Source organism: Pelmatolapia mariae, linkage group LG2, assembly GCF_036321145.2.
Source record: "Pelmatolapia mariae isolate MD_Pm_ZW linkage group LG2, Pm_UMD_F_2, whole genome shotgun sequence".
Lineage (NCBI taxonomy): Eukaryota > Metazoa > Chordata > Actinopteri > Cichliformes > Cichlidae > Pelmatolapia > Pelmatolapia mariae.
In genome coordinates, this window is record NC_086228.1 from 24,456,641 (window position 1) to 24,484,586 (window position 27,946).

Consider the following 27,946-nt stretch of genomic DNA (forward strand, 5'->3'; position numbering starts at 1 on the left):
TCCGCTAGAGGGAGACCAAATACGGACATATTCTTCTGTACGAGCGTACAGTTAATGTTGCTTTCAGGGCTAGATGGCTTTTGGAGAATCGGCGAAAGTGTCGATTTTAAGTCAAGATTATTGCGTAGGGTTGATGCTTTAATTTGTGTTGTCCTGCTACGGCATCCAAAACGACTACTTTCTGGAAACGTCTTGTTAAGATACATATTCGTATTCATTATTCTGTGGGCTGTAGCAGGCCAGCGTGTTCTTATCATGTAACGTCAATGTTTCCGACAGTCATGAAGGCAGCGCGCTCTTGTGGTTGACGGTTTCGACTCTGCCACTCGGGTCGGGGTTTTCGCTGGGTGGGAACTTGTAAATAGAAACACCCTCAGCTGTGTAGCCTACTTATTTCACATGTCACAGCATAACTTGTTTAATGACACCACTGAAAACCACATTACAACTCACATTTTTACAGGTACTTATTTGGCGGCAATTAGGAGGCTCCCCTCATAAATGGTACGGTCCCATCTTAACTTCCCAAACAAAAATGGCACATGAGTGTTTATGAGGTGTATTGATAACGAAAACGAAACAACGACGTGTGGCCGACACTGCAAACTGGAAAGCCGTAGCAGCACGACCCGTTAGTTTCCTCAGACATGGCACTGCAAATATCAGCTCGAGTTTCCCGTATCGGGGCTCTCCCGTACTACACCGGCGGCCCTCTGTCCCGTGTCAGTGCTGACACTCAGAGTGTCGGTGTCAAGTTCAAACATATTTTAACTCCTGGAATCCCCCAGATGGGAAGGAGGCCAGCAACAAGTGCTCCCCGCAGCCATATTAACGCTGTCCGCCGAACTGACAAGTTCTCAACGACAACACCACTTTGGCGGTCCAGCCGAGGCACCCAGTCCTCCTTACCCCAGGTGAACAGAGGCTGGCTGGGCAAGTTTGCCCTCGGTACCGCCTTTGGAGTGAGCACAGCCGTGCTGGTCCAGTCTCTCCACACCGGAGCTTTCACCGCCATGGCCCTCAAAATTAACCTCGACTCTGATAAGGAAGACTGGAAGAAAACCAAGGGTGAGAGAGTTCGGTGACAGAGGCGAAGATTTTAATTTAAGTTGACAACACTTAACCTGCAGGGCCTTTGACGCGTGTGTGCGGTTACGTGACCACCAGAACCTGTTCAGCTGTTGTCACAGGGATCAACAGTACCGATAAAGCAGTAGTGGTAACAGATCAGAGCTGAAAGTTTCAAAGTACACATGTATTTCATACACATTATACTGTATATAAAAAAATCGAATTAATAAATTAAAAATAAATAAATAATAAATATGTAAAACACACCAATATTTTTTAATTAACTAGTAAATTAAATAATACATGATTAAAAATACAGTAACGTTATAAAATTATAAATTATGGAATGAAACTGACTTACTGCTGCCTGAAGTTGTAAGCTTGTGAAAAATTTCATGCACTATTTAGTTTCCTTCATAAGGTTGTGGTCTGAAGTTTACATACACTCATCATGGGCATGAATGTCATGGTAATTTTGGGCTTTAAATTTTATTTATTTATTTTTTTTAATTTTTTTATTAACTGTTGTTTTTCCTGGATGGAATGATTGTACAGCATACATCTTTAATAACTAAAAAAAATAAATTAAAGAATAGGATGCACAAATTTGAAATGATTTTTGGTTCTCTCTAATCTACACAGGGTGAAAAGTATACATACAGGCTAAAATGGACACATACAGCCCCATTGATATTTGGTTAAATGTCTGTTAGCAAGTTATAACTCGAACAGATGCTTTTGGTAGCCATCAGCAAGCATCTGGCATAATTCTAGCCAGATATCTGACATCTCTTCTTGGCAGTTCACTTAACTGGAGTTCATTTAAATTCAATTGTTTCCAGTCATAGAGCTGGAATTGAAGCATTATCTAAAAATCATTTTCAATTTCAGTTGGGTTGAGGCCAAAGCTTAATGGAGCCATTTCTCAACAACTCCAGATTCCATAGTCAAACGACTATATGCAAGTACAAGTTTTCTGGATGTGTCACCTCCTTTGCAAAGTCTGGAAGAAGATCCAAACTGTCACTCTCAGATGAGAGGAGATTGGTTTGGTACAACCAGGAGTCATAAAGACTCAAGCATGTCATGAACTGGAAACTGCTGGAACACCAGCATGACTGAGTTTTACATTGTCATGGACTTAGAGGGTGCTCACCAAATTTGCTACTGCCTACATGGACAGGCCAAAAGCCTTCTGGAGTAATGTTTTTCTCAAAATCTGCCAAGAAGAGCGATCAAATATTCAGTCAGAAACTCGTTGATGTCTGCTCAAAGTGCAAATGACAAATACATTTGATGTTATATGTTTCAGATGACTTACTGCCTGTTCTCTTTATCTAACTTTTCTCTCAGTCTACCTGCTGTCTCTGAGCGTGGAGGACAGGCGTCAGTACTACAGGACAACTGGCTATAAGCCACTGGATGAGATCTCAGTGTGGACTCCCACTGCAGGTCAGACCCTCAGCATCAGTCACAGTTACCATTCTGTTCACAAAGAGTTGAGTGATAGTAGTGGTAAGGTTTTCCAAGAGTCAGGTTTCAGATCATTTATAATTATTTTAATACTGGACAGACCCAAGGATATGTAGCTGCTCCGTGAAGGTAGGCATAAGATTCAGCTGCTAAAAAATGCAGTCTGATTATAAGCATCAATATATTTTCTTCTGAGTGAAAAAAAATGGTGCCCCACACATCTCTGGTTTTTAAGAGACAATGATAGGCAGTGTACTCAAACGCTGTCAGGCGGAGTCAAGTTTTTAGAAATGAAAAACTATTTTGTTTTGAATTAGCTGCAGAGCTTTCAGTGCACAATATTGTATTAGTTAACATTATATAGGTATATTTAGAATGATGAATTAAGGTGGTGATTTCCAATATGCACTAGAGTGGTGTGCAGCAAGAATGACTCTCAGCATTTTGAAGTCTGAGGTCATGATCCTCAGCCGGGAAAGGGTGGAGTGTTCACTCCAGGTCAGGGATGAGTTGCTGTCTCAATGGAGGAGTTTAAATATCTCAGGATGTTGCTCACAAGTGAGGGAGAGTGAGATTGCAGAGTATTAGCTTGTCCGTGACTTTCCTCTGAAGGGTGGCTGGGTTTCACACTGAATATAGCTAAGTCAGATTGTTTGATAGTTTGGGCATCTGCCCTAGGATGCCTCCTGATCACCTTCTAGGTGAGGTATGTCATGCATGTCCTGACGGGAGAAGGCCTTGGAGCATCTCTGTTTGATATCTCCATGGATGGATGGATGGAGGTCATACATTTGAAGGGTCACTGCAGATCACTACACTTGCTTTGATGAAGGTTGTGGAAACTTCAGTGTGTTTGTTTTAGGTTCACTTTGCTATATAAAGGCCTTGAACAATGAAATGACAGATCCCTGTATGAATCTGTATCTCATACTGTAGATGCTTGGCAGGGAGTGTGCGAGTTCTGACAGTCGCTTAAGGATTTAGTGCGTTCCTGGCAAATCATTTCATTACATACACATCTTGTGATCTTCTATAAATGGTGGCAGCCTTTTCCAAGAATTGTTTAGGACAGGATGCTTTTTGTATGCGTTGAACTACAGATGTATCCCTTGTGCTGATTTATCAGGTAAGCAAACCTGGTCCTGAGGCTGTTTGTGTCTCTCATTATCAGGTGGTTCGCAGCCAACTGACTACAAGAGGAATGAAAAATTGGACCAGAAGATTTCCCTTTATAACGGCGACATCACCAAGCTTGAGATAGACGCCATAGTCAATGCAGGTATGTGTGTGTGTCTATGTTTAAACCTTTGTGAAGTTGTCTATTTTCACACAGGGCAAAATCAAATGTAATTAAAAATAAATTGATGAAGCTTAATTTTATTTTGCTGTCATTTGACTAAAAATAATGGCTCGCAGTGGTGTACAGATGAAACCTCTGGAAAAGTAATAATGTGAAGAAGAGTCAGTCAGAGGGAAACATGAGAAAGGATTATGTTTTTAAAAGCTTGGTGCCAAACTGAGTGCCGCCTCCAATCCGTTTGTGCATTGATGTGCATACATTTAGCAAGGAACACCTGTGAGGGAGGTTCGCGCTGTGATTATGGGTATTATGTTTTCTCAGTGTGTGGGAGATACAGCTACAGGGCTTTATATGGTTAAGAATCCTACTGTGAAGTTTTCTTTAAAGTGGAGTACAAAAGAATAAAAGAATAAAAGAACAACAGAACGGCTGAGAATCAGAAGATTTGCTGAGTCGCTCCCTGGAAACTTTAAAAGTAGACAAAGAAACACAAAAGCAGAGCTAGTATTCGTCTGAAGTCTCCATGCTGGAAGAATTATGGACAGACTGCTTTGATATATGTGAAATTCATCGTGGTACCCCATATGCTTTGTTTGTTTATGTAGTATCCCCCAGCTGTTTGGTTTAAGAACACTGTATCTTTTAATGTCTGTGCACTGCAGAAAGTGATTATTTTCGACTCCAACTGTTGATATAATGCATGCATCTGCTGGACATCGGAAATGGCCTTGCTGGCTGCAGTTGGCCTATGAGCAAAAAGGTTGACATTTACCCATGGCAGTGGCTGATGTTTATCTGCTGCGTCAGATCAGTTTTGCTTTGGGTAAATGTTCAGCAATAGTACGATGAAGAGCTGGGAGAGTCTGAAATGTCTGAGTTACTGGAACAAGAGGCTGAATAAATAAAAATATAAAACAGACAATAAATGCAAAACAAAACTTAAAAACCACTCTGAAAACGGTAATGCTGTTAACCAAATGATTTTTAAGCCATTTGCTAAATTTGTTTTTTAAAATTCTATTTAATATTAAATTTATTTAAAAACGGACTAGCTCTGGAACAGAAGAGACAAATGTCTTAATTCCAAAACTACTTACAAATATTGAATTATAAATAATATTTAAGCTATATCTAATCAGCCGACACATATGACAGAAATCCAATGCATTTAGGCATGGTCGAGAAGTTAAAACTGAAGTTTGGACCATGAGAGTACCTCATTCCCGCCATTCCTGTCAGCTCAGAACTGAAACTGAGGCTATGATTCATACAGGTTCACTAAAATAGGATAATAAAAATTTGGAAACTGTCGCCTTGTCCGATGAGTCTCCATTTATGCTCTGACATTCAGATGGTAGGTTCAGAATTTGGTGCAGACGATAGGAAACCATGGATCTTGTCTGTGTTGTAGTTCAGTTCAGGCTGCTGGTGGCGGTATAATGGTGTGGAGGATATTTTTTTGGCAAATGTTGGGTCCATTAGTGCCAACTGAGCACCTCTGATGAATGCTTCCAGCACCTTGATAAATCTATGCCATGAGGAATTAACACAGTTCTGAAGACAAAAGGGGGTCCAATTCAGTACTAGCCAGGTGTACCTAATCAAGGGTCCAGTGAATGTATATCAAACTCTTAAAACCTTTTTTGGTCACATTACTCATGTCCTCCCATCACTTGTTGTTCTCAGGTTTTAGATTGTAGTGACCATTAGATGGAGCCAGAAGCCACTTGATCCATTCGAGACTTTCTTTTTCCCACAAGGCTGTTTGGGCATGTGGGGGAAATTTAATCGGTGTCTTGGCACTGGTGATGCATCGGGGGAGAGTGAGGCAGGCCAGCATGCCTAAATGATGCTTGATGATGAGGCTTTAGCAGAAAATGATAGATTTTCACTGGCAGCTGACTGTCAGCAGGTGCGCGCTGTGCCAGCATCCAGTGAATATTTTGATCGTTGACTCTCATAGTTCACAGTGTGACTGCTTCTGTTTGTGTGTGCTTGCAAGTAATTATACATGCATCTGTCTACAAATGTTTCAGTAATTATGTGTGTATACAGTAAGTACCGTCTCTGTGTTTCTGGAGAGGCGACTTTGTATTTTACAAGAGCTTTTACAGAGTCGTGGGATGCAAAGTAGCACAGAATTAACAAGAGGAAACAGCTAGTAAAGTGTCATTTAGCGGAGAGGACGAGGCAAGGTGACGAAGAAAAACCTCAGCAATGCCAGAGGAAACATGACTGAGAGATGGAGCGTGAGAGAGTCAGCACACTGAGTGACAAAAAGCAAGAGGGGAGTCTGGAGGAGTGAAAAGAAGAAGATGAAAGAGACACAGGGAGAGGACACAGGCTAGTATTTAAATCTCAGACTGCATTGCCATGGCAACAAGCAGGTACAGGGTACCCTCAAAGGAGCTTTGGGCGGCAGAGTCCGATCATCCTTTCTGCCTGACTGATTGGCTGCCCAGCTGACTGTCTCCGTGGTCATTTTGTTGACTAAGCTGCTGACCTTTTCTCTCAGTGACTAACTGATTGACTAAGAGGCTTTGAGTGATGCCAGTCGCACTTAAAGAAATATGACATTAAAATAAAAGGAAACAGCGAGCAGACATCGAGCAAGTTAATTACGCTCATTTTTTAAATTGCAAACTTTCCGCAAAGCTCTGACATCAGAAACCAGAGCGTGCGGTTTTTGACATGTGGAGGGGAGTGTTGTGGATTTTCTGTGGCTGCTTTGAAAGGCCTTGAAGCATCATTTGGCCCCTAAGGCAGCAAACATTCAATTGAAGCCAACTGTGGCCAATTATATGCTATACTGGCAGGCTGGTAGGTAGGTCGGGAGGGTGGGGGCCTCCAGGCCTGGCTGGTGGTTAGCAATTGATTAGACACTCAAACACACACACACATATATATGCATGAAGAGAGACACTTGTGTACACGAATGCATAGGGACGGGTAAATTAACAGGTTTGAACTTCACGTGCTCCCTTATCTTGTTTCATTCCCTCCCTTCCTTCTCTCCTTTCCTCAATCAGCACTCGTTGATCAGGTAAACAGGGCGTTGCAGGGTGGGCGCTGGTTGTCGTTTGTGTCTCTCTCAATAAAGATTGGATTTACAGTAACTCTCCACTCCTCCTTCCCTCCTCCTATCCCTCCCCCCCTCCTTCTTTCCACACTTTTACTGCTCCTGGCTTCTGCCCACTCCTATAAAACACTACAAACATAAAAACCCACAAGCACTTAAGAGCCGTCCGGGTGGTGGTGGTGGGGGGCATACTGGGGGAGGAGACGTGGGCAGAAACATCCTCCTCTTTACACCCCTCAATCACTCCGTCCGGAGAAGGGTAGGGAGATGGAGGGGAGGATATATTGTCTCTGATGGGCTAGCTGATTAAGATGGATTGCACAATGAAATGTCGTTGGAGTGATGCGTTCTTGGAGTGTGTGTGTGCTGCTACGCAGCAACTAACTTTGCATTAAAACCTTTTTTCAAATTGATTAAATGCAAATTTGTTGAGCTCTACTGAGCTGCATTTTTGCCCTGCAAAAGTTTTATTCTTCATTTCCATTTCAACACTTACTTTTAGCCCCCGTAGTGTTTATTGTGTTTGACATTAAATGCCATTTATTTTGGCCCACCGTCTTCACTGCGCAGAATGAAATTTAATTGAAAAAGATTTAAAAACTGAACCGATAAGTTCTCTCAGTATTTTTGTGTGATGTCCTTTTTTTTTTTTTCCGCGGAGCTAATTCGGTGCGTTAAAGTAAATGCAGCAGCAGAGTCGGCTGATAAATCTTTCAGGCTAGACTATAAAAAACTGTCCCTAAAATTAAGCCGTGCACCGTCAAGAGATAAAGAATATTCCGGTCCTATCTCAGTCTTCACAGCTGAACCACTTGTCTTCGTCACAATTTCTGCTTGCCAGGAGTCTTTGTGTGTGTGTGTGTGTGTGTGCGTCACACCTTTACACCCTTATTTAGATGTGCTGTTAAGACTACATATATGTAAGTCTGCATGTGTTCCCCTGCTTTTGCCAGGAGCACACATGAACCCGGCTCTAACTGTGTGTGCGTGTTTGATGCGATGTGTCTATGAGTGGTTTGATATGTGAGCAGGTATCCTGTCATGTGCATGTGTGTGCCTGTGTGTGTTTGGGTGGATGAGATAGGGTCTCCCAGGTTTTCCTCTGCTGGTCAGAGATAAAGCTGTTGGTTGGCGCTGCTAACCCACCCACTGTGGCTAAAGCTGAGAGATACAAGATTAGAGCCAATAGTTTTCTCGGCCCCCAGGTGACCGACAAGATGGAGGAAGAGAGAGTCTGTATGTATAGACTGGACTTGTAACATCCCCCTGGATAAGAAACCTAGAAAGGGAGATGGATGGATGGATAAAGGAGCAGGGGTGGTGTTGTGACAGACAGTGAGGGACAAAAGGTCAGGCATTAGACAGGTGAAAGGCACCAACTCTTGAGGTCACCTAGGATTTCCACCCCAAACCGTCACGTTACCGTCAGCGCAACATCAGCTTTTTGAAATAAAAAGTGTGATCGGACTGATGAACAAACATTTCTTGAGAAAAGCTGGGAGATTAAAAGCCTTTCATGAGTAATTGTAGACCGTCAGGGAAAACAGAGATATTCATAGCGTTAACTTGAGATGCTGATCAAAGCCTGAAGCTTAACTCCTCGGGAATAATAATAACGGTTTAGGTGTGCAGTCGATACAAAGGTCAGAAGGAGACTCAGCTCAAAGTCAAATCAGCTTTAGTGAGTACAGTTTCAGTATTCTGTTTTCACAGAAGAGATGCATCCCTGTTTAGGTACACAGTCGCACGAATATAGGACGAATCGTCACACTGGCGAAGGTGGAAAAAGCACATGAGGCTTTTTTGCTCAAAAGCCCACTGAAGCGTTGGTTTTCAAAATGCTTGAGGATTAATGAATTGATTTCAGCTTTAAAAATATTCAGGCATTATGCAGATTTTTCTCCCAGTGGCATCTTTCCTGGTAATTAGTCAATCAACAGAATTAAAAGCTGCTCTAAATTCTGATTTTCTTTGTCACATTTAATAGTCAGTTTTCAGCCGTCTTCAGCTTCTGGACCATTTGTTTGGCAAAAAACAAGGAAATTAAGGGTCTTGCTATGGCTTGTAAAAAGATGCAACAGTGATGAGATGATGAGTATTTTTTTACTCTTTGCTTTTTTCTTGTAGCCTAAACTCTAGAGTGACTCAGTCTGAGTGCCGAATAGGAAAAAAGTGACCAGTTTAAAAAAAATAAATCTATTTATTTTTTAATAGACCATTTAACACATAACAGTCAATCTTCTCAAAAAATTATTCTCTAGAAGGAAATAAAAGGGCAGGAAAAGCAAACAAAATGCTCAAATTGAGACCAAAAAAACCCTCCATTCAGTACAAAAAATACAGTCAAACAAAAACTGCATGGCTCACGACAAACAACTATTCAGGCCGACTTTCTGTTAGGTCTTTAAATAGTTTGAAAAGCTTCCCCAAGCCCTTTCAGATGTGTTTGTCTTTCCGCGTATATGTTATTTGTCTGTGTTTTTCCTTTTTTCTGTTTAGCTTTTCAAAAAAACTGACATTCATTAATGCTTGCTTATTTTGTTGCTCATACAAACTGAACAGAAGAAGCTTTGAGTCTATTAGAATTTCTTTTGAAATGATTTTTTCACGTCTCTGCCAAACAGTGTTCCACCAGCCCAGGGATGTCAAACTCACACTTTCACATTACAGGCCATATACAGCCCACTTAGACCTGAAGTCAAGTTTAACTACATATTTAATCCCTGGGATACTTTGAATATATATAAAAGCAGTGTAACAAAAACATGCTCCTGTAGTAAATGAAAGAAATCTGTCAGCGTGACTCTTTGGGCTTGAATTTTAAGAAATAAATGTGTAAAATTACAGAAAAGTTCTGGTGGACTCATTTCCCATAATGTCCTCTAATTATAAAACAGAAGGCTTTTACTAAGTCACAGAAAATGCTGTGTACACATTGTTAAAAAAAATACCTTTCTCAAGTAGGACATGAAAAACAGGAACTTTTCTGTCATTTAATTCATAATCTAATCCTGAATTACTTTCGTGCAGTGTAAATGGCTGATTGAGATGTGTTTTAGGAGTGAAAGCTGTTAAAATTCAGTTAAAAGTCCAAAATCTGTTCTCTCACATTTTCCAAAGTCGTCCAGTGGGTCGGGTTGGAGGCTGCACCGAGCCGATTCTGGCCCCTGGGCCTTATGTTTGACACCTCTGCTCTAGCCTTTGTACATTTAGTGAATGTCTCAGATATATTATTATGATTTGGTAAAAATAATAAGACAATGACATTAGTTGCGCTGGTTTGTATATATCTTTTTATGTATTAATGGGATTGGCTGTTCTTTTATTTTTTTTAACACCAGCTGCATTTATCAGACTCGGGGAGGTTTAGTCTGCTATGAGGGCGGGACTAAAGAGTTGAAACGGAAGAAAAATGCTCCCTTGGTCTCAATCTGTGCGGGCTATATTACAGTTTAACATGAGCCGTGGATTAATGAAACGTACCACAGTGCATTCTTTCAGTGTTGCTCTCACGGCCTGAATAAAATGTTTCTGCTCTCGGCCTGCAGGCCCCACTTTGAGAACCCTGGTCTTAAATGATTAAATGCTTGTTCTGTTAATCGAGAAAATAATCACTTCATTAATAAACAATGAATGTAATTGTTTCTTGCAGCCACAGCTCTTTTTTTTCTGTTGTTGTTGTTGTTGTTAGTGAAGATGATCCATATTTAAAGGCTTGCTCTGCTTGGTGGCACTGCAAAAACTTTGTAATATAAGATCTGGTTGCTGCTCATGATGTAGACTATAGAGCTCGAGTGAGCAGACACAAACACTGTAAATGGCTATTAATGCTTTTTTTCTATAACGGTGGGTAATTTTGAATTGGGCCGTAAACAGAAGTGATACAGCAGAAGCCTCACAAGATCAGCTTAATCTTTTATTATTACATTGTGTATGCGGGTGGATGCATGGTGGGAGCATTAATAATTAAACAAAAGTGTTTTTTTGAGCTTGGATGCTTCCTTCGATTGAAATATAAATTCAAGTCAGCGTTGGGGCATCTTTTATTGATTCCAGAGAACTCCATGCTTGATGATGTCCTGTAGCAGTAGCAGGGTTGTGGGGGCCTATGGGTTATAGAGGATGAAGTTATTGGGGGTGTTGGGGAGTTATGGATGAGCGGACCCAGACGGACGGACAAGCAGCAGGACATCGACTAGAACAACTGGAGGAAAAAGGTGAGAGGGATGTACTCTCTGATCCTGTTTGGTGATTTTTAAGAGGATAAAACAGGCGAACCCTTGGCTCTGCAGGTAGAGCCCCTTACAAGAGCATTACCCTACAGCGGCACAGCGTCACACTCCTTCTGCAAGGCTTCACTGATTCTTAGCTGGCTTTGTCAATGGGGCTTAGTGCCGTGCTTAGCGCCAGAATCAGCCTGGCAGACGTCGCCGTTTTTTTCCACGCTGCCGGAGTGTGTATGGGAGATTGTCAGGCCTGACGTTGTTCTAAATTGCTTCAGAGCAGCTAAAATTATTACTTAGATTTCACCTGAGCTGCATTTTCCTCATTTGACTAGAGTGATGGGGGACATTCAGTGGGAATCTTGCATGCTTAACCACTTTATGAGGGATTTTCCAGCATCAGGCCAAGGATTAAGTTGTTTTTTTTTTTTGTTGTCGTTTTTTTTTTTTTTTTTACTGATCTACTGTATCCGGTCCAGCTTCTGGTGCTTAAGCTGGTAATAGTGTGTTTGTTTTAAGTATGTACATAGTGTAGCTGTTATTAGAGGATAATCAAGTTGTAGCCAGTTGTAGTAATTTTATTTTATTTTTTTAAGCAAGAGGAATTAATGTTTTCAAGGCTTCATAGACACCCTTCGACGTCTGCCAGTTAGTCACCAAGTCACACGTTTTACTCTAGGGAGGCAGCTTGTTGTGATCCACCCGACCTCTCTGGTAGTAGCAGGGGTGTGAGGGGGGGGGGGGGGGGGGGGGGGGGATTGATGGAAATCCCAGAATGGACCTAGTCGTGCTGCTGAGGTCTCTTAGGCCCCACAGCGTTCTCTGTTTGCCGCAGTTACCATATATCTACCCCAGAGCACTTGTCAGGTTCTGTTAGGACAGGCTCATATTACAAGATGCAAAATGTCACACTAAGTTTGCTGTTGCTGACAAATATTTCATGCGTGTATGCTTTAGGAAAGATGGAAATCAGATGCTGCAAAATTATAAATGTACCGTGTGTTTTGATGATTAGGATTTCAATTGAGAACCAATGAAAACTCTTCTCCTTGCCTTCAGCTTGCTTGCATCTGTGAAAACTAAGCCAGAGTTGTGCTGTTTACTCTAACAGTAAAACGAGTCCATATGCCGCTCTTGTGAAGCAGAGCAGATCCCTCATGAAATGCACTGTTTCTCCCTGCTGTAGTAACTGTACTTATTTAGCTCCAGTTCCTATAGCAGTATCCCCACTGCGCTGGCTGTTTTGTGAAGCACCGCTAATGGACGCGCTCTTACAATGTGCCTGTCAACTATCTGTATACAAAAGCACTACAGAGTCAAATTGCCATCGCTGGTGTAGTTTCAGATTGAGAGCAAAAATGATGTGCTGTCAAAACTTAGTAATGACACGCGGTCCCCCTCCTCTTTCTACCAGCTACTAAACCGGGATCACTGTGGCGAGCATTGTGCAGACTCTGCCAAATGGAGACATAACCTGCTCTTTTCTGTTTTTTTTACTGTAAAGAGGATTTACTGTACAAAAAACCAATAAAAGAGAAAATCCATCAGAGTAAGATTGAGCTGCATGAAGTGAGTTCAGGCAGCGGTGGTGATCGGCAGGGTCAAAGACGGGCCTGATGCAATGTTTACCCATCATCCAAAGTACTACTATTACAGAGCAGAAGTACATTTTGCTTTGTTTGTTTTATTCCTCTGTAGGGTAGAGCAACTGTAATTGATTTAGACCACTACCGAACTGACAAATGATCAAGTTATTTTCATAATGGATTAATACGTCAGATGCAGAAGTATCATCAGCGCCGTCTTGAAATATCAAAAGTAACAGCAGTAAGCAGCAGGGATGCCCTTATTATTGTGTTATATTGGTATGTAATGCTGGATTAATGCTGCCTCTTATTGATTTATGTTAATCAGCTTTGAAATGTTGCAAATTTTAAAAACATTTTTAAGTTGATCAGATTTTTAGTAACTAGTGATTCCAGCTGTCAAATTAATGTACTGCAGGGAAAAGATTGAAATGTAGTTGAGTAAAATTATAAAATGTAAATAGTCATTAAATGCATAAGTACCTCGAAACTGTACTTGAACAAATGCACTCTACCACTGGTGCTTGTTCCAAACAGGCGGCCCAAAAGGTGAGACAGTAAGTGTTTTCCTCAGCGAGCTCCTTTAAGAGAACACATGAAGATCAAGTGAGGCGCAGGAGAAATTGGAGAGCTGAAATTTCAGGGTTTCAAATTGGCTTCTTCTCCCAAAAACTAGATTTAACACCTTCACAGTAAAATGTTCTTCAGCGTTGGAGTTACTGTGACACAGCCGATAATCGGTGTCGGGTCAACTCCTTAGAGATGTAATCACAGTCCGCCCGCACATTTCAGTTTGACAGTAACACCATAAGTGAAGAGCCTGTCTGTGAACTTCAAGACAGCAGTAAGGACACAATGTGGGCATCACAGGGTCTCCACAGAAAATACGTTTGAAGACCTTTTTAATAGCACTCTAAATGTAATTTAAACTTGTGAAGGAAATAAACATCATAACTGTAAAAAAAAAGACTCTTTTTGAAGTAAACACATTTGATGTCAGTTCAAACTGAAAAGTAAGGCTGTGTTTAGTTGAGTTTAAAAAATCAAAAGCCCATTGTCCTTGATCTGATGAACAGTGAAAGAGCTGAGAAGCTGATGTTAAGAGAAATAGACTCATATTGCTATTTTTAATCTATACGACAGGGACCTCAGATATTTAATTTAATATGACTGAGACAAAAGCAGGAAAGCGCCACATTTTAATGCCTCAAACAAGACACTCTCTTTTTTTTTTCATTTTTTGCATGAAAAGATTACACAGGTAATAAATTGATTCAGCAGATGTGAATATTTGCTGGTTAACTTTTATGTTAATCGACTCATAAATGCCGTACAGGCTCCAACCTGTAGTAAAAATGATACCATGCATTTGGTGGACATATTTTTAGCTTGTAAATGCTTTAAGATGGATTTAAACATTAGGCCGTGCCACTGGGTTTTTATATTTGAATCACAATCGATGAGAGCAGTGACGCGCTGATCTAAAACCTGAGATGACTGCATTTAACATGAAGCCAGTTGCTGTCTAAATCATAACTGTCCTCTCATTTAGAGGTTTTTTTTTTTTTTGAAGAACACTGGATTTTATTTATCTCTGTAAAAAAGGATTGGCTTTTTTATAGACCTCCTTGTGCTAAATAAACTTAATTGTCGCTAAGGAGATGTGCCATAGTTAGCCTGGTGTGTTTCTAATGGGAGCTTATATCTCAGCGCTCTGTGTTTGTGTTTCAAGGGTTTTCAAGAAAACCCTCCATATGAGTTAAAGACATATCAAATGAATGGAAAATTACTATTAGGCTGCCTAAGTGCCTCATTTTTTATGCTACAAGAACTTAAATGATTGGGGGTGTGTTTAATATCTTTTAAGGCTTTAGATGATCTGAAGTCTACCACTGAGAGTAATCAGAGTGTGTGTTCTTCAAACTCATTAAAAAAAAGGTAGTTAAAGTGATCACGGCTGACATTTTGTTTTATGTTTAGCTACAGATTTCTGCTTGCCTTTTCAAGTCTCTTCTCTTTTTTTTCAGCTCCTTACTTAAATCTCTATTTGTGTCTCCCACTTTAAGCACAACACTGAAGTTGCGTTACGTCCACTCTGTCCTTTTGTATCTGTGTCTTTGCCATGGGTCAAGTTTGGAGGCTGCAGTGACTCTGTGCGTTGGCTGCAGCGTGGATTTAGACAGTGCTGCTGCTCTAGTTTTTTCCAGTCCAGATCTGTCTGAGTTAATAACGGTACAACTGCCAGAAAGACCACTTTACTGGTCATTCGGGCAGCGACATTAATGCTCTCTGTGTAGTCAAAATTTTGAGTGTTCAAGGTTCAGTGCCTCCCAGTTTCCACGGGATGCTGCAATGTTCAGTTTGTGTCTCAATTTGAGTGGGAAGATGAAAGGAAAAACTTCAGCGCTCGGTTTGTTAGGCTTTAATCCTTTCCCTTCCCCCTTCTTTCGCTCATGAACTCGGGCATCATCGCAGTGCTGTGACCTGAGAGGAGTGAGACATCGGCGCTAGACAAATGGGCCTTAGTTTATAGCCTCAAACTGATTTACACCCTGACATTGAGAAGTTAACATACCCTTGGAGAGTTAATCCCTAATGTTGTCTGGGTCAGTAAATAAACCGAAAGAGAAAAGCCAAATTGAAGGAGTTTGCAGAAAAAGCTCATTCGTGCTAATTATTTCTCTCCCACCCCTCCCTAGTTAAAAGCTTTCCCACCCCTCCAATCAATCGCCACTTTAGCGAGCAGGAAGGGTTGAAGGAAGTGTGAGCCTCATTAGCCTGATTGGGCCAATGTGGGAGATGGAGAGAGATGGACTGAATGAAGGAGTAAAAGAGAAAAGGAGTCAGCTTGATCCTCAGCACTTGGCCCATCAGAGCTTCTGTCAACAAGGCAAGTGCTGCATTCAAATGTGTTGGTTTGTTTTGTAGAGTTGGGGCTCCTAGTGGGATTTGGGTGGATCTGCTGATGGTATCTGTGGTGAATGGGAAGCAATTAATGATGTGTGCTGCTTGGAGTTTGTTAAGGTAAATATTGTCTGTGTCAAAAGTGAGCAGACTGGGGATTTTGCCTTTGTTTTTAATTTGATTGGAAGATTAAGATTAAGGGTTTGAAACCTAATGCAGGAAGAACGTAGACACACAGTTAGGCCCGTCAGGACAGAGACACATTTTTTTTTTGTAGTTTTGCCTTTGTACACCATCACAGTGGCTTTTAAATTAAAACAGTCAAAATGTGATTGAAGTGCAGAGCTTTAATTTAACTGTTTAGGAATTACTGCTGCTTTCATACACAGTTCCCTATTTTAAGAGGCTCAAAAATGATTTTAAATATTTGTAACCAAGTTTTTATTACTTGGCTAAAAATCCTTTGCAGTCAATGACTGTCTGAAGTCTAGAAACCATGGACACCACCAGATGCTGTGCTTCTTCTCTTTAGATCTTTTGCCAGACCTTTACCGCAGCTGCCATCAGTTGCTTGTATGTGGGACTCTCTGCATTCAGCTTTGCATTTAATACCTGAAAAGCTGCTCTTTTGGATTGAGATGGCTTTGCTGTCTGATCAGTTTTGCAGCAACTGCCTGAATCTAAGCAGAGCATACAGCCCGACACACTTCAGAGTTCATCCTGCTGTTTCTAACAGTGATCACATCATCAATAAACAGTGTTGACCCGGTTCCACTGGCAGCCATAAAACTACCCCCTTGTAGTGATGTAGTCATGTAGTTCTTGGTTTCATCTGCCCCAAGAATTTTTGTCCCCCAGAACTGTGCAGACTCTTTTCGATGTTTCTCGGTAAAGTCTAATCTGGACTTTTTGTTACTTTTGTTTAAACTGCAGTAAACTAATTTTGTTTTATTCAAAGGCTGCATTTAAATACCAGGCAGTTTGGTGCAGGGTGAATTGGTTAGTTAGCAGTATTGGGATAACAGTGAAGCACTATTATAGACTGGTTATATCAAGGGTTATATACTGTTTTGTAAGGTATTTAAGTTAATGATGCTGATTAGATTCACTGTTTGAATTCTACCTTTTTATAGTGTCTAGAGGTTAGACATCAGCTGCTCACATCACATATTATCCTGTTAAAATAACAATGACTGTCAGGGTAGCAGCACAAGTCAGCTGATAACAGTCTGTACACAAAGAAAAATCTATTTGGGTTCACAGCACAAATTACTGTGTGATTTATTTCTGAGTTAGACCTTGCCTTAAGGTGTAGTTACACTTTAAACTACAAATTTCTGCTCTATGAGTGTAGAGTCTCCTTCAGATTCTTGGTCAGATCCATACCTTGCCAGCACATTGTTTGACAAAACAATGTGATGGCCAAAACTCTGACTAATGTGTGACATCTTGGCATCTGTATCCATTGTTTAGATACATTTTGTGTCCTGAACACACAGTTTTGGCAATAAGTAATCGTAACTAATTAAACCATAAAAAATTTAATCAAAGAGGAGAAAAGGGAAATAAATCATGTCCATGTGTTATTTATGAACTGTCTAATACCAAGAAACTTCATCAGAAGTATGCGGTTGTGGTTTAATCAGATCTGATTGACACCACATTTTTCCAGGGCAAAACAAACAGCACAGAGATCTCTCAGGGGAAGGAGGGAGGCTTTCAGGGCATTTGAAGCCTTCATGTAGTCATATTAAAGGAGGCAGACGCTGTGCATTTTTATTAAACTCATATGCCGGGATGACTCACACGTCGTGCTTTAATTGGCCTTTCTGGACAGCCGGAACCTGCAACATTTTCAGACCTGCTTTCAGTTTTGCTCAAAGACCCTTTCAATATTCTTTTTGAGACGGTTGCTTTCGAGTGTTTACATTAGCAGAGGAAAGCAGCATTACTCTGCACAATTAAACTGTTAGTAAGAAGGAAAAGAGAATAGTAAAGATCTGCAGTGGGATGTAAGAAGTCTGTCTTTTCTGCAGCCAAGTGAGTTTTATTGCTCAGGACTCTCAGGAAAGACTTTAGCCTCTAATATGTGAAATCTTTCAAAAGTAATATTAAATTTATTACTGATCTCCTGACAGCTGACCAAAATGTTGCTAGAAATTTAAATGATCACTTATAGTTCTCTCTAGCAGCAATTCCAGTGACAATCCTGCTGGCAGAAATTTGATCTGATCTTAAAATTGCTTGTGAGCTCATTTGGGACAAAAAAAAGACCAAGGGTGAAACTGTCTACCTACCTTGTGCTTGAGGAAAGAAGAGACAAGGCTTTACCATTGTTAAGGGATTACTGCCTCTCAGCCCAGTGGCGTCCACTTCTATGCTGGTGCACCTCGTCCTTTGAGGCCAAATGGAAGAATATCGAGTTTTATTTATTTCCTTTCCAATCAAATCAGCGCTTGGTTATGTTGAAAATGATCAAGACATCTAGCCAGTGGGTCAACCTTTCACTGAAGATAGATGATATATGATATGATTGAACGTTTCCAGCTCCAAAATGAAGTTAAACTGAATCTTAGGCGTCCAGCAAACAATCCTGACTTCGCACCAGTGATGCAAGATTGCAGATTTAGGCAGTGAGCATGTTATGGCATTATCTGCACATGTAAGATTGTTAAAATCTGGGATTTTTAACGCAGATATTTTTAGTAACTTGTGTCAGACATATGGGCTTTAAAGGCCTCAATCCACATTAACTGCCACATATGATATAGATATTCATTGTCGCATGTAATACTAGTATACACTAATATAATATAATATAGTGAGACTACTGATTATGTGAAACAACGATAGGAGAAAGAACTGGGCACTGGAATATCTGTAGATAGGTGGCAAACTGCTTAAAAGACACACTCATCTTAAAACATATTCCTGGACTCGGAGAGACTTGCTGTTGGAAAAACTTCAAGTTAAAATCCAAACAAACTGGCCTGCTGGGTGAATATTGAAAAATACTGGCTGATTATACCCTCATATTTTGGATTTGTGCCTTTAATCCAACCTGGAAGGAAGTAGCAACAATCATCTCTAAAGGCTTGGGCTTTAAGGTTTGCTGAACTTTTACCGTTCTTTATCTTGGATGTACGCCAGATAGACTAAGCAATACTTTCTGAAGATCCCTCTGGCAACAAGCAAAAAGCCATTAAAAATTGATGGCTTCAGGAAAATTGCCCTACTGCCACATTGTTCGTCAATACTGTCAAACATACACATACCCTGAACCAGGCGACATATAATATATGAAGAATACAATATGTCGTCTGTGGAGGGAGAAATTGTGCTCTTTAAACCCTTGAAACAAACACATGTCGCGTTGGTGAGAAGCATGTTTTTTTTATTTACACATACAGTATTTATTTTAAAATATGCAATTTTGTATTGGCTTGTATTTCAAAAGTCTTTGTGGGCTAAATTCACTCAATCCATTCAGTGTTTTGCGCTCCATACTTAAATTAATTAGTAGAGTAAGGAAGTAATTGATCAGAAATCGTAGAACAGGGATAGCAAATATGGAAGATAAGAGATGACACACATAATCTCCTCAGAGACTTCTGAAAGTAACCCAGGGTCTCTTCTCAGTCGGACTTGCCTGGAAAACCTTCAAGGGGAGTCATCCTAACCAGATGACATCTCATTTGGCTCCCATCAACATGAAGAAACAGCCATTTCAAGCTCCCTCTATATGTCCATGATACTCACCCTGTAGTATGATTTGGATGTGTGTAGCCAGAAGCATGATGGTCAAGCGGTCATTCCTGTTATGCTTCTTTTAAGTCTGCTTGAGGCACGCTGCCTGGGCTACATGTGCAGTTGGTCAATTGTAAATTCTCTGCAGACGAGTCCACGTGGTCACAAAAATTGGCAAGTCTGCACCGACCCTCTTGCTCACCGACTGGTGACAAAATTTACATAACTCAGACCCTCGCGGACTCAGAGGAAAGTGTAATCAATGCCTTAGGCAGCCACCGTACTGAGTAAACACATTTCGGCGTCTTGTATCCATGACCTCACTCTTTCGATCATTACCCAGATCTTATGACCACAGGTGAGATTTTCATTATGGATGACTGATCGCGTACAGATCCATTGATAAGTACACAAGCACAACTTCTCTAAGCGTGTACAGTATTCTTATATTAAATGGTATTAAATCAGATTTTTAATTAAAGGTTTTAAAGTATTTTCTTTCTTGGGATGTTTTGAAAAAAGCATTCGAAGTAATTTTATATTTTTCAATTAGGATTATAGTAGTTTGTTACAGTCTTTGTATTTTATTTTTTGGATTTGTGATATGTCTGTTCTTCTCAGAGTCTTATAGAGGAAAGAAAAAGGAGTAGCAGGGACATTTAAATCCATTTAATGTCTCTTGGGGAGATTTTCAAGATTTAAAGCAGTGGAGTCACATATAAAAATCAGAAAAGTACTAACCCTGCACTGCTCCTGAAAAATATGGCACCATTGGATTATTTGGTCTCTGCTGCTACCAGCTCATCAGCTCCTTCTTGACCGCAGACTGGTAACATAGCAATAAATATTTCAGTATTTCACTGAGCGCTACAAAAGGGAGACAGTAGGTTAAGCGATTACATCAATACACTCTTCATATTTCCTTAATCAGAACAAATAAAGACATTAAATTGTGGAAGATATTAAGCAGCATACATTCTTAGGTTTTGTATTGTTCTTCCCCGGAAATGGCATTAATGTATATTTCTTTTTAGGGCTTTAAAATGCCTTAACAAGTCTTAAATTGGATTTTTAAAAGTGTACAGTCAGGCTGTGTAGGAATAATTGTTTGCATTCCTGGTTTTTCATGACTATAAAAGTGTTCACTTTGTTAAATATTGGAACCAGACTAGTAATCAGAGCGGCATTGTTGAGACTTTGCCTGTGCATCCAAATGTCTTGTCTTCTTGGGTACTAAGGTTAAATGCTTGAGCAGTTCCAAAAAACGCACCGTAATTATGACCACAATCACCTGATGAATATTGTGACTGAGTTTATCAACCTTAGATGACTGCCGTTTTCCATTTAGAGGTTCTCCATTAGTATTGAACCCTGTTTCACTGAAGCAGCTTTGCAAGTAATTTTTTACTCAAACCGAGACTCACAAGACTGAATGGGGGAAAAAAATTAGATATGGAAATTAAGAACACATTGGGGAAGATTATCCTCATTGTAGGCGGTGTTATTTGAATAATAAAGTATAATGCAGTCTGACAATACCCCTCCATTTTCTCTAATCTGTGTAATCATAGTTTAGTGAACAAAGTACAAAGCATGTATCATTGTAACCTCCAAAATGGGCTTTAAAGTAATCCTAAGTCCTGTTCCCTTCTCTTTCCACCAGCCAATACAAGGGGTCCTCATTGTCTGCTCATATGTCCTCATCACTGATGATGCTTTTGTCACATAATTACCAGCATGCACATTCAGAGAGTACAGGGAGTGCACACGGCACACACTGCACACAATTACCATCTTGTAATTGCGATCTATCAGGCGTTGTTGTGAAGCGGTGATGCACACGCTGTCGGCTGTGCTGCATTATCAGAGCTTAGGAAATGACAAGACTATTTATAGGGGCTCTTTATCCACTTATCCTGCTGTTGCCATTGTCCTCGGGTGCAACGGGCAGCCCTGGTTAAAGCTGGACTGACAGACGGGTTGGTCAGTTGGATACTGCGGGGCATAAGTGTGCAAAAGTTTGGACCCCATGGTGAAATGATGTATTGTGCTATTCAATTAAGTAATAAAGCACCCCCTGCAGGAAACTTGTTGGTCCTTAGCTGCATTATTAGGACTTCTCCTGACTCTTTAAACCCCCAAAACAACAAAAGAGCTAATATTTTATCATGACAGGCTCCTCTAAGCCACTCACTGAAGGTATAAAATCAGGCTAAATGATGTAATCTAAACAGGTTAAGGCTATAAAAAGATATTAAACTCTCCATTCTGCAATTCCCCTGTCTGAATTATAGTTTAGAAATGGCAGTGAAGGGGAAACCGTGGAAGTCAAAACATAGAAAACTTTAAGATAAAGATTTAAGATAAAACTGCACCTGAGCCGCTAGAGAAATGCCAAAATCAAACCCATGGAGAGCTAAGCATAACAGTGCACAGTTTATCGGGTTGGGTTGTATGACAAGCAGAGGCACAGGAAATACTGACAGGGCCAAATATCATGAATTGAGTCAACAAAGAGGTTGATTTCTGCAACAGGGCAATGATCCAAAGCAGAGCTCAAAATCCACCTTGAACTACTTACAAGAAACATAAGCTGAATCTTTTGGAGCATCCCTCTGAGTGTCTGACCTGCACATCACTGAAGATCTGAAAATCAGTTGGGAGACCTTGGAAATGCTGTGTGTGCAAGGGTGCCTAAAAATATCTCAGAACTTGAAGAGATCTGCATGGTAGAGTGGGCGAAATTTCCCAAATCAGGAAAAGAAGGACTCTTATCTGCTACAAAATGTGTCTGAAGGCTGTGATAGCTGCCAGCGAGATACAAATAGCTTCCTTCCAAGTCATTAACATTTGAAGGAAGGCTAATATTTTAACAATTTCTGTATTTTCAGCACTTTTCTTTACTACTTTAAACTTATAAATTAATTGTTGCTGATTTACTGGACTTGTGTACAAGCAACAGATTTATTGAGCTTTTAAACAGGCAATTTGTTCAACTGTTGCAGTTTTATCTTAATTATTTCAATTAAGGCATAATATTTTGTTTTGTAAGGCCCCCGGCACACATCTGCTTTCAGAGCACGAGCCAGGATATTTCTGTGGTCAATTTACTTTCAACACACCAGTGATCCAATAATTAAAAAAAGGGAAATATTTATCCATATAATTAAATGTGATGTTTGCCACCTCATGTAAAGCAAACTGAGAGGAAATTGTCAGTTGATATGCTTTTCAAGAAAAAAAAAAAAAAGGGATAAAAAGATGTGAAGGACACTGTGATGTATTGGAAGGACACTTGAATCACAATAACACTGAAGTGCTCAGAAGATTTATTACACCCTTTACTTCTTGTGTCTTCTCCAGGATCAACAACCTATAACCATTTCGTGGTCTGCACACTCATGAGAAAGCCAGTTATGTGTATGCATGAGTGTGCTGTTAATGTTTTCACATTATTGTGTTCAGATATGTTTATGTAATGGTGAGGTTCGGGCTCTGGGGAGGCCATTGTGTGTTTGTTCTATCCAGGTATGCGTTTACAGCATTGGTTGGAGTGTGTTTGGGATTACTGTCATCCTGAAACGCTGTTGTCATTCAAACTTTTTGCAGTTGGTACTGCATGGTGGATCAAAATCTGATGGTACTTTTCCTGCATTCATAATACATTCAGTTTTGACAAGATCGCCAACACCACTGGCTGAAATACAGCCACAAACTGTGTTTCATCTCCTGACCTCCTCTGTACATATTAATGATTTGATCCAATCATTATTTGCAACTCTGCTAAAAAATCTTTTCCTGCTCTGCACAAGTTAAGCTCTTATATGTTAGTACTGTAATCCTAAACAAAACAACTAAGGACACAACTTTACCCCTGACATTAGTAAATAAGTACTTAGAAATCCTTGGCTTGTTAAAAACCTCTACATGCTGCATTAATCTTTCTTTCTTTTTTTATGTGACCTGAGATTGCTATGTCCCTTCAAAATAAAAGCAGTTGTAAGAGTAGTATGTGAGGTTTATTAAAGCATGTTTGGTGTTTCTGAGAATGGACAAACTGCATGATGTATCCGATCATGGCTGCAGTGATAGAGCACTTCTTCACTTCTATGAAATGTGAGACACATATATGAACTTGATAGACATCCCATTTGTAGTCCAAAGGATTTAATATGATGTTGGTCCACCCTTTGCAGTTGTAACATTTTCCACAAGGTTTCACAAGCAGATTTGTGAGGTCAGACACTGATGTTGGACAAGAAGACCTGGCTCACAGTCACTGCTCTAATTCATCCCAGAGGTGTTCTATCGGTTTGAGGTCAGGACTTTGTGCAGGCCAGTTAAGTTCTTCTACACCAAACTGGCTCAACCATGTCTTTATGAACCTTGCGTTGTGCACTGGTTTGCAGTCATGTTAGAACAGGAAGTACCATCCCCAAACTGTTCCCACAAAGTTGGGATCACAAAATTGTCCAACATGTCTTGGTATGTTGAGGCATTAAGAGTTCCTTTCCTTGGAACTAAGGGGCTGAGCCCAACTCCTGAAAAACATTCCCACATCATAATCTCCCCTCCACCAAACTTTACTCTTGGCACAGTGCAGTCAGACAAGGACTGTTCTCCTGCCAACCGCCAAACCCAGACTCGTCCATCGGATTGCCAGACAGAGAAGTGTGATTTGTCACTGCAGAGAACATTTCTTCACTGCTCTAATGGTGGCATGCTTTACAACACTATATCCAATGCTTTGCATTGTGCTTGGTAAGGCCTGGATACAGCTGCTCGGCCATGGGAATCTATTCCATGAAGCTTTGTGTGCTTCTTAAACTAATTTGAAGGCTGCATGAAGTTTGAAGATCTCTCCGCAGAGAGCTGACGACCTCTGCACACTATGCTCCTCAGCATCCACTGACCATTCTCATTTTACTTGGCCTACCACTTTGCTGATGAGTTACTGTTGTTCCCAATCACTTTCACTTTGTTATAATACCACCAAAGGTTGACTGTAGAATATTTAGTTGCGAGGAATTTTCACGACTGGACTTGTTGCAAAGGTGGCATCCTATCATGCTGATATGCATGAGCGACCCATTCTTTCAGAAATGTTTGTAGAAGCAGCCTGCATAACTAAGTGCTGTATTTTATACACCTGTGACCATGGAAGTGACTGGAACACCTGAATTCAATGATTTGGATGAGTGAATACTTTTGGCAATATAGTGTATCATAATCCAGCCTGTGTTATCTTTTTATTACCAGACAGCATTTTTTTTGTATAGAGCAGTGTTGACAGAAAGCAACATGCAACAATGCCCTTGATGCATCTGTTGCATATAAATGATTGCAACTTTTCAAGGCTACTTAATCTGCAGGTTTCTATCTAATTTTATTGTTAATCAGCAGTTGAAGTCTGAATTAAGGCTGTCTAAGTTAGCTCTTACACTGTGCATGGCTGCTGTCATTCTGTGAAGCCTCACTGCTTACACAATGAACACAGCAGAGAGAGAGCAGGTGCTGTGCCAGGAGTGCAAGATGTCATTGTAAAGCAGTATGATACTGTACATGGAGTTTTTGCAGTGCCTTAAAAAAAGAACAGCTGAAGGGGCATTGAAAGTGGCTAAATGTAGTGACAAAGTGACCTCAGTGAGGTGAACGGAAGTTTGAGAGAGAGAGAAAGAGAGATGTTGCACAAGCTGAGATCAGTTACAGTTCCTCATTTAACAACCCCCCCCCCCCCCCCCCCCCCAACATATCCAAATCTTAAAATTCAACAACAGACAAATATCTAAATAGTTGAATATTTGGGTAGAGCCCCAGTACGCTTTTAATTTTTCACCTATCCATGCTGAGCTGAGCGATTTCTCCTCAATTGCAATTTCATTATTTTGCTAAATATTTGCTGTTGTCTTAGCGCAGCATTAAATAATGCAGGTTTGAACTGGGCAGTTACCTTTTAAATGAATGAAAAGTTCAGCTGCACATTGTGTGCTACACCTCTGGAATGATCACAATTCACTGTGTGGCATTTTCAACTAAGTAATGAATAATTTACTGTGCTCCAGGAATTCATTTATTTTTTGGCTGAGTTGTGTCTGCCTCTGCTGAAGAAAGGCCGAGAGCCAGTACTCCAGAGAAATCACAAGTTGCCATAACTACAAGTGCTGAGGTCTCTGTGTAGTCCAGAGTGTAGCCCCAGAGAGGTGGGCAGTAAGCCGACCATGAATGACGGCTGAGAGCTGTGGAAGACCACATCCAGCAGGAGCCGGCTGCCTGAAGCGCCCTTTAGCCAGAGTTGTTCCTCTGCAGTGTTTGCTCGTGTGGGTTGAATGCCTGATGGGTTATCGTACGAGGAAAAGAAAGCTATCAATTATTCACTTAATGTCAGCCTGGGATAGATAATGAGGCAAATCGCATGACGACTACTTAAGGTTGACTTTAATTCTCTAGTTCTCTTGAATTTAGATGCTCTTTTTCTCCTGAAAGCAAGGTTACAAAACAATCCTGTGTTTTAGGGGCTCATAATTAAGCTAAACTAAAAGATAACACGCACAGTGATGGGAAATTGAATAGAAGACAATTGCTGTACAAGGACAATTTGGTTATCTTTTTGCACATGCTTTGAGCGTAGTTACAGCTGAACTTTGCTTGGAAGACTTCTTTTTTTGTACTCCTTCTCACTAGTGGGGCTTTGCAGTAGCACCAAAGTGTCTCTCTCTGATAGACAGCCTAATTCATACAGTTGGTGTTTTCATAATCCCCCAGAGGCTGTCTTGGTGTGCTCTCTGTCTTGTTTATTCCACTGATGTCCTCTCCACCCACTGCTACCAAAGAAGCCAGACCACTGCAGCCTAATGTCTGGCTGTTGTTGTTGTTGTTATAGCTCTTCATCCCTCTGAGGTATCTCATTGGTTTCTAGGAGTGTGTCGGTATAAAAGATACACACGAGTGTTTTTAATCTGGCCCCCTGGGATCACTGGTCCCTTGTCAATTCAGGCTATACAAATGTGTGTCCAATAATGAGAACCTTTAAAATTGATTTAAAACTGCTGTGTTTGTCATGAGTTGGTGTTTGTAAATCTGTGCACGTCTGTTGAGAGTTGTTTTCATATCCTGCAAAGATTTGAGGAAGGCAAGGTCTCGAGAGAGTTTTTGCTTAATGAACAAAAAGTAAAATGGCTTTGTTAAAAAAAATCACACTAAGTGGGGAAAGGTGCTGTTTGGAGTCAAGCTGCAAATGAATAAGAGTGAAAAGGAAAAACTAAAATCCAATCTTCAGGAAAAAGAGCCTTTCACGTTACGGTCACCAACATGTTTTTACTGGAATCATAACTCAAGACCTGATTTGAATTTCTTTCAATAAAAAAACATATATTTTTTTATGTTTGTTTGTTGCTTGTTTGCTGTATACTAAAGCATTTTCATTCCAGTGTGTGAAATAGTTCTACTCTGTCAGGTACACATGGTGTCCTTGGGCTTTAGGGCCTTGACACATCAGTCACAGTAATATTGGACGCTGAAAGGCTGGTTAAAGAGCCAAGTCCACGGTCCACGTGTAACTGAATTACATGGACATGAAAAACAAGGATTTACAGAATAACAAATAATTAAATAACCACCGACACTGAGCTAGAGTATTGCTCAAAAGTCTTGAGCCATCTGTTTCTTTATATTTGGCTTCAAAGAAGCTGCAATTTCTTATATTTTTAAAGCGATATTCAGTAATAGTTCCTCGGGGTGTCTGAAGCTCTTTAAAAGTTTGTGTTTGGAAATTGGCTACATTTTTACTCATTTTCCATCCAGTCCTTATACCTGATCATTGTTTAAGCCACTTAACATTGACCTATGAATCATTCAAGCATAAATAAGGCGCCTAACTCAATGTATGAAGCACTGTTGTCTTCACATGTCAACTAAGCAAAGAACCTATTTTATATTGTATCATTAGGCACTTACAAGCAGCCTGTCCCAAAAACAGATATTTTGTTCCCATTGCTTTAGTTGACTCTAAAAACAAATGTTAAAGGTAACACCATGTTACAGGCATAAAATAGTATTTTTGCACCAACAAGGTGATTCCTAAAGAGCTATTAGCTGAAAAACTGGCACTTCTCAGTCTGCCGTGTGGTCTGCATTTCTGTATCTGCTTCACTCATTTAGAGTTGGTTCTGTCTTTTACACCAAAATGATAGGTAACAGATTTTTTTTTCATATAAACTCAACTTAAAGTGAATGATGATATTCCTCTGTAACTGCTGGTTTTTAATAATTTCAACATATAAACTTAAAAGATGATGAATTGTAAATCTCTAACCAGAAATAAAGGTAAAGCATCAAATATTAAACCGCATGTCTGGAACAACAACTCTTTTCAGGCCATGGAAATTGGAAAAGTAGAGGGCAAAAGAAGAAGTTGCAGGATTAAAAAAAAAAAAAAAATAGCAGAAATTCATGTCCTAAGGAAGAAATCCAGCAGAGACCCAAGAGATGATAAGTGGACTGGTTCTCATGGTGCTTTAAATAACATGTCTCATTTGCACAAGCACTTTTTTCTTATAGATAAATG

At 40.3% G+C, this 27,946-nt stretch overlaps 1 protein-coding gene across 2 annotated transcripts in view; it reads left to right on the forward strand.

The window, feature by feature from the left end:
- Window positions 1-462: 462 nt before the first annotated feature.
- The window catches only part of macrod1 (mono-ADP ribosylhydrolase 1), a 142,476-nt gene continuing 114,992 nt past the window's right edge, over window positions 463-27,946 (forward strand). The window contains exons 1-3 of one of the 2 annotated variants that reach the window (XM_063496297.1): window positions 463-1,068; window positions 2,425-2,523; window positions 3,716-3,823. In XM_063496297.1, the coding sequence (XP_063352367.1) occupies window positions 648-1,068; window positions 2,425-2,523; window positions 3,716-3,823 (628 nt within the window). In that variant the 5' untranslated portion in view covers window positions 463-647. The remainder of the gene's footprint in view (window positions 1,069-2,424; window positions 2,524-3,715; window positions 3,824-27,946) is intronic. The other variant, XM_063496290.1, reaches the window with a different exon arrangement.